Genomic DNA, 6,828 nt, shown 5'->3' on the forward strand with positions numbered 1-6,828 from the left:
AAAAAAAAAAAAAGTCTCAAGGTAAATGGTCCTGTAACGTGAAATGGCGAGTAAAGAATAATGTGATGAAAGAAAAAAAAAAAGATACGAGGAAGTTAATACTTGGTGATTTAAGAATCGAATTGGCTTATAATTTCTTTTTTTTTTTACTCAATCATTTGTTGATCGGAATCGACGTGGCCGAAGATGTCTGGACAGTCTACCCACAATCCGTTCTCTCGGGCTTCCCAGTAACCTCCTTTGTATCGGTAAGACTCGCTTCCTTTCTCCTTCATGAACCACCTCGGCTTCCATCCTCTCTCCTGCATCTTCCTAGCCTGTCTCATCATACGGCCCAGTTTATAGCTTTGTGAGTTCTAATTCAGTATATATCTCTGAGAAAACCAAAACATAGGAACAAAACCAAAAGAAAAGAAACTGTGCAGTGGTGGTACATCTTGTATTACCTGACGTTGTCGCTGTTCCAGCCGCAACTTCTCTGTGTTGGCCATTTCAAACTCTCCATTTTCCAGATATCTCTGGTCAGGTCTCAGTCTTGAATCCGTTGGTGGCAGCCTCTCCTACATTAATTTCTCCTTCAGGTCTGAATGTCTCCTTAATAAATTAATTTATGAAAATAACAAACGGAGTTCTCTATGGAATTTACCTGCAGCCCTGGCGTAAGCTCATTCAACGTGATTGCGAAACGTGTTAGATTATACTTTGTTGCGTTTCCAGGAGGTTTGCTCCGTTTCCAGAGAAGTTGAGCTCCTGACATAGCTTCACTCAGTTTTCCCTTCCCAGAACAATCACCCGTGACAAAGTGCATGCTCTCATCCCATTTCCCAAACATAGTTGCAACTGTCTTCCCATTTTTGTCTTGAACTATGCCATGAACCTGTGACAAGGACAAGTTACTTAATGCCCCACAACGTAGATCTCAGACTATCACAGCTAGATCTGGGAAGAGAAACGTAGCCAAAATATCTCTTTCCAAAACCAAACTTTTACTTTGGAAATAAAACAGTAACAATACCTTATTCCGAAACCAAGCAAAATACACTGAAGTTCTTTAGTATGTATAAAAAAGTACGTTTTGTAATACAATATACAACATATAATATTCATTGAAGAATGATTTCTACTCTATACAAAAATGGAACGAGAGCCAAACCAAACTGAAACTTTCCAATTTGAACAAAACCAAAAAATAGATTCTAATTTAGTTATAATTTCTCGTAAAACTAATAACCAAATGTCCACTCCTAATCACAATATGTGAACACATGATCAAAGTTAAAACGTACCTGATGAGGATTTCGGTCTATGATGGACTGCTCCTTGAATTTAAGTTTACATGAGTATTCAGCACTGCCCTCAATACGCATTGTACCGTAGTGATCACAGTACAATTTACCAAGTATGAGATTGTATATTGATGTCGTCACCTACAAGTTAAAAGAAAGTATAGTATCAGTGAACAAGTAACATACAAAATGGTTATTTGCTTGGTCAAAATTTGATTGGTACCTTACTCCACTGAAGGATTTCTCCATCGTCAAATTGCAAAGTCAATACACCAACAGGATCGAGCTGAATAGATCGACCCCAGAATTTGCTCCTCAGATTGCTGTCTCCCCAGAATTTCCATCCCGTGCCATCACAATGGCATGCCACAACCATAGGATGATGGCTGACCTGACACCAAAACGAATAAGAGGTCTGAATAGCTATAGCTAATGAGTAAGACAGAGAAAAGTGGATTTGCGTGTGGTGAACTGAAACCTTTTCTGAGAAAAATCGAAGGCCTTTGTCTGGATAGTCTGCCTCGTAAGTTTCACCTAACAATGGATTAAAAGGTTTGCACATTCTTCCTTCGGTTGATGCATACCCAGATACAGCAAAAGCAGCTACATTAAGAATCCTCATGAGGCTATTTCCCTGAAAAAGTTCCACGTACTTAGCAGCATTCCATAAGGGTGTTAGATGGGACAAGCGTTCAGATGGTTTACCCTTTTGCCATATTCAAATGCTCGGTCAAGAAGGTATGAATATTCCAAATCCTCAAAACATTTCTGTAAAGAAGATAGTGGCTCGTTGAAGTAAACAGGAAGACAGACTTTTGTTAGATCCTTGCCTATATTGTCTTTGATCATTGACCAAAGGCTAACACTTTTCTCTTTTTCAACCGGATCAGGTAAATTCTTCCTCCTTTTGACACGAGGATAGTTGCATCCAATAGTCTTGATGGAAGGATCAATATCATCTTCTGACTCAAAGCCACCATCATCAGACGAAAATGATGATGTACGAAAACCAGAACCACTACTCTTGAAAGAACTTGAAGAAAGAAAGTCACGTGTATCAAAAAAGGTATTTTCTTCCTCATCATATTCTTCCTCGGCAGCATCACCTCGTTCATTATCATCTTCAGATTCGGTGGCAGTACCTTCTGAGATAAAAAGGAACCAAGTCAAATGCAAACTGGAACCAAGTCAAATGCAGGAATTGTTAGGCTCGAGAATGGGAAGCTGGTAACTCACCACTGAACTTCTCATGTCTTAAATCACTGGAACCTCCATTTTCGGCCTGTCTTTGACTCTCATCTACAACTGTGTTTTCCAGATCTACCTTTTCTGTCTAGAGAACAATACAGGAAGAGCAGTTTCTTAGCAGAACATAGCCGGAAGAGAGAACAAATAAACAAATTTTCATACTACTTAACTCTCTAGTAAAGTTAGCAGGATTCCAAAAACATTATAAACAAGGATGCGGGATACGATATCCAGCAAAATGAACAAAATTAACAATTTTTTCCTCCAGTAGAACACTGATAGATCATAACAGCCTCTCCAAATCAATACGACCATTGCACACAGATTATAGCAGTAACATGAAATCACAATGAAAGATTTTTAGTAGCTTTTTGTTGTTAAGTTGTAATACCTCCAACTGCCTAAGGGTATCAATGAGAAGCCACTGCTTTTGCTTGAGAAGCACCAGCTGGCTCTGGAGTGCTGAGAACTCAGACTTCATGATTTGCTCACAGTCCTGAATAGCTAACTCACTTACTCCTTCCTCAATCAACCTTAGCCTAAGCTTTTCAGTCGACATGGCCAAATTGTTAGTCGGAGCCATCAATTCACTGTTAGACATCCTTGGAAACATATCTTTGACAGCTAGTAAAGCCTCGACCCAAGTTGTTCGGTCCTCTCTTGTCTCTGCACGCAAGTGAAGCCTCTTGGTGCCAGTGAATATAGAAAACCTCTTATCATCTGATCTACTCTCCCTAACTGAAGAAACCTACAAAGGAAAAATAAAATCATCATGAATAAAAAATAGTTTCAATCACAGCGATACCACAGTATGGATATGATTCAATTTGTTGAACCTTGAGATGGACTTCTCCGAATGGCTTGCGCCGGAGTTGGCAACTACTACTGCTTCCACCACGCCTATGATGCCTAGAGATCATACGAGCAGACTCATCTCCGATGACTTTAGATCCTTTCTCAGTTTCAGGACTAACAAAGATCTTATCAGGTCCATGGATTTTATAATAAGAAAGCACACCATCTTGCAACACAAACCACCTAGGTCTCCATCCTCTACCATAGTTCACCCACTTATACAAAATCCCAGCGATTCCATTCCCAACGATATCGTTAATCTTAACATCAACCGGAGGTTCTCTAACCGCCGCCGGCAAAGCCAAAACGCGTTGCCCCAATCGATTCGCGACATCACTCTGGTGATTAAACGAGAGACTATGTATGAGATTGTGATTATCAGATTGACCTGAATGATGATGATGATGATGATGATGATGATGAGAAGCAGATCGAGTCATAATCGGTTCGGATCTCGCTGAATTAAACGGTGCTGCGGAGGAGGTGGCGTATATAGGTAGAGGCGGTTGTGGCTCCGGTAACGGCGGCATCGAAGGAGAGTGATCGGAGACAGTGGAAACGCAACAGAAGGGATGCATGTGGTGGTAGTAAGAGAAAGTCTTTAAGATGAGAAATCGAATAGATTGAGTCCGTTGGATCCGATGATTGTGCGGCGGATGAAGACGACGGTGGTGGAGAGATGAGAGAGAGTAACGTTCATGGCAGAGAGAGAGAGATGATTTTGAGAATTGATGAAGAAAGGGGAGAGAAGGAGAGGTTGTTGAAAAATTTTGGTCAGAGAAGAAAAGCGAAAAGTTCGGTAGGAGAAAGAAGAAGAGTCACCGGAGAGGCCAAACTTTTTTTNGATGAGATTGTGATTATCAGATTGACCTGAATGATGATGATGATTATAACTCTGAGAAGCAGATCGAGTCATAATCGGTTCGGATCTCGCTGAATTAAACGGTGCTGTTGCGGAGGAGGTAGCGTATATAGGTAGAGGCGGTTGTGGCTCCGGTAACGGCGGCATCGAAGNGGAGGAGGTGGCGTATATAGGTAGAGGCGGTTGTGGCTCCGGTAACGGCGGCATCGAAGGAGAGTGATCGGAGACAGTGGAAACGCAACAGAAGGGATGCATGTGGTGGTGGTAGTAAGAGAAAAAGTCTTTAAGATGAGAAATCGAATAGATTGAGTCCGTTGGATCCGATGATTGTGCGGCGGATGAAGACGACGGTGGTGGAGAGATGAGAGAGAGTAACGTTCATGGCAGAGAGAGAGAGATGATTTTGAGAATTGATGAAGAAAGGGGAGAGAAGGAGAGGTTGTTGAAAAATTTTGGTCAGAGAAGAAAAGCGAAAAGTTCGGTAGGAGAAAGAAGAAGAGTCACCGGAGAGGCCAAACTTTTTTTTTTTTTTTTAATTTAATTTACTAATTTTTTTTTTTTTTCGTTTTAAAAATATATTGGAATGACTTGAACGAAGGGGCCAAAAAATTCGGTGCCGTCGTTGAAGTGTCGTTTCTGACGTGGCGAGGAATAGTAGATTCGTCACTTGCAGTGTTTTTTTTTTCTCTTTTGTAAGTAGTAAAAGGAATTTCACTAAAATTAAGAAATAACCCGAAAATACATTTTTTGAAACATTGACAATTTGACATATTGTTTTATTGGGTCTTAAAACTAATTTTATTATTTTTCACCAGATTTTGGAGAATATTTTAATAACCTGTGTATTTAATAGAATTTAAAACAGTGTATTTTCTTTTTTTTTTGTGGTCATAACTCATAAATATCATTATTAACATAAAATTCTTAGTGCATAATCGAACAATTAAAATAAAAATTGTCTTCGATCAACTACTATAGAAAGAAGATTATCTCTTACTAGAATGATAATAAAAGCCATAAATTCTGAATTTACTTTCCATATTAACATTTTTTTCATGATTGTCGAATATGGTACAAATCATATAAGAATTTCCAAATCCAAACTATTTATGATTGACAGGCTAAATTTAGGGAGGCGGGGGATGGGGTATTGGACACTATAATGTGAGAATTTATTAGGTAGACATAAAGTAGAATAGAAAGAAGATTATCGATTAAGTAGAATGATAATAAAAACCATAAATTCTGAATTTATTTTCCATATTAACATTTTCTCCATGATTGTCGAATATAAAAATCATTTAAGGGTTTCCATAATCCACATCCAAATTTTATGTGATTGCCTAATAATAGATTTTCATGTATTGTAAAAGATTTCCAAATCTCTTTTTGTAATTTTCACGACGTACATCATTTTATTATAATTGAATATAAATTTTAATAGAACTGAGTAGAATTTTTACTCAAGAACCTAATTAGTGATGTGTAGATAAAATTGGGTTTCTGCTAATCAGGAAACAAATTCGTAGAAGAAAGGTAATTACTGTATTTGGAGAAGACGATATCAACTCTTATTAGAAAAATACTTAGGTGGTGAACCTTTTTTTTGTTCATCCCCTCTTCTCTCAGCCAATCAGAATCTTACATCTAATATTTCATAAAAAAAAAAAATAATTAAATTAAAAAGCAAAACAAGGAAACAACTTATGTATACTTTTATTTAAGAAAAGTTAAATATTGGCTTGATTTAGATTTTTAAAATTAGAACAAAATTATATGTCGGTTTGGGTTTACAAATGAAGTAGTTAAGGTTTAGATTTTACAATTAAAACGAAATTATATGTCGGTTTGGGTTTACAAATGAGGTAGTTAGGTTTTAGACTTTACAATTCGAACAAAATTATATGTCGGATTGGGTTCACAAATGAGATGGTTAGGCTTTTAGATTTTACAAGTAAAACGAAATTATATGTCGGTTTGGGTTCACAAATGAGATGTTAGGGTTTAGATTTTACAATTAGAACAAAATTATATGTCGGTTTGGGTTCACAAATGAGATGTTAGGGTTTAGATTTTACAATTAGAACAAAATTATATGTCGGTTTGGGTTCACAAATGAGATGGTTAGGGTTTAGATTTTACAAATAGGACGAAATTATATGTCAGTTTGGATTTATTGAAGAGCGGTTTAAATTTTTAATTTTATAATAATGTATACTGATTTTATTTCTTTATTTTATAAGGAGGTGAATGAATAGGTTCACCCCTAGAGGTGAACTTAAGTATTGTCCATTCTCTTTTGAACGATACTTAGGTTCACTCCCAGAGGTGAACCTAATCTTTCACCTCCTCTAGTGTTAACCAATCAAAACATGACATGTAAGACTAAATTAAAACTAAATATTGAATTAAAATAAAAATTAGAAATAAACAAAAAAAAGTCAAAATCTGTTTGACGTCGTTAACGTCGTTGACGTCAATGGACGCCCCCATCTTTATTTTTTTAACCCTCCCCATCTTTAATATAGTTTTAACTAGGTGCCGGCCCACGCGACGCGTGGGTTGTGGTGTAGTGTT

At 37.4% G+C, this 6,828-nt stretch overlaps 1 protein-coding gene and 1 long non-coding RNA gene across 5 annotated transcripts in view; one reads left to right on the forward strand and one right to left on the reverse strand.

The window, feature by feature from the left end:
- The window catches only part of LOC104722097 (oxysterol-binding protein-related protein 1C), a 4,726-nt gene extending 323 nt beyond the window's left edge, over nt 1-4,403 (reverse strand). Inside the window, exons 1-11 of one of the 4 annotated variants that reach the window (XM_019234712.1) lie at nt 4,234-4,403; nt 3,371-3,751; nt 2,926-3,282; nt 2,523-2,619; nt 1,992-2,431; nt 1,765-1,920; nt 1,510-1,677; nt 1,287-1,427; nt 647-877; nt 447-560; nt 3-317 (exon numbers count right to left, since the gene is read on the reverse strand). In XM_019234712.1, the coding sequence (XP_019090257.1) occupies nt 147-317; nt 447-560; nt 647-877; nt 1,287-1,427; nt 1,510-1,677; nt 1,765-1,920; nt 1,992-2,431; nt 2,523-2,619; nt 2,926-3,282; nt 3,371-3,751; nt 4,234-4,398 (2,421 nt within the window). In that variant the 5' untranslated portion in view covers nt 4,399-4,403 and the 3' untranslated portion in view covers nt 3-146. The other 3 variants (XM_010440211.1, XM_010440219.1, XM_010440204.1) reach the window with 3 other exon arrangements.
- Nucleotides 3,826-4,674, forward strand: LOC109128434. The gene is made up of 2 exons (XR_002034811.1): nt 3,826-3,872; nt 4,412-4,674. It is a non-coding gene; the product is annotated as an uncharacterized LOC109128434 (long non-coding RNA).

This window comes from Camelina sativa, chromosome 2 (genome assembly GCF_000633955.1).
Source record: "Camelina sativa cultivar DH55 chromosome 2, Cs, whole genome shotgun sequence".
In the NCBI taxonomy this organism is placed as follows: Eukaryota; Viridiplantae; Streptophyta; class Magnoliopsida; order Brassicales; family Brassicaceae; genus Camelina; species Camelina sativa.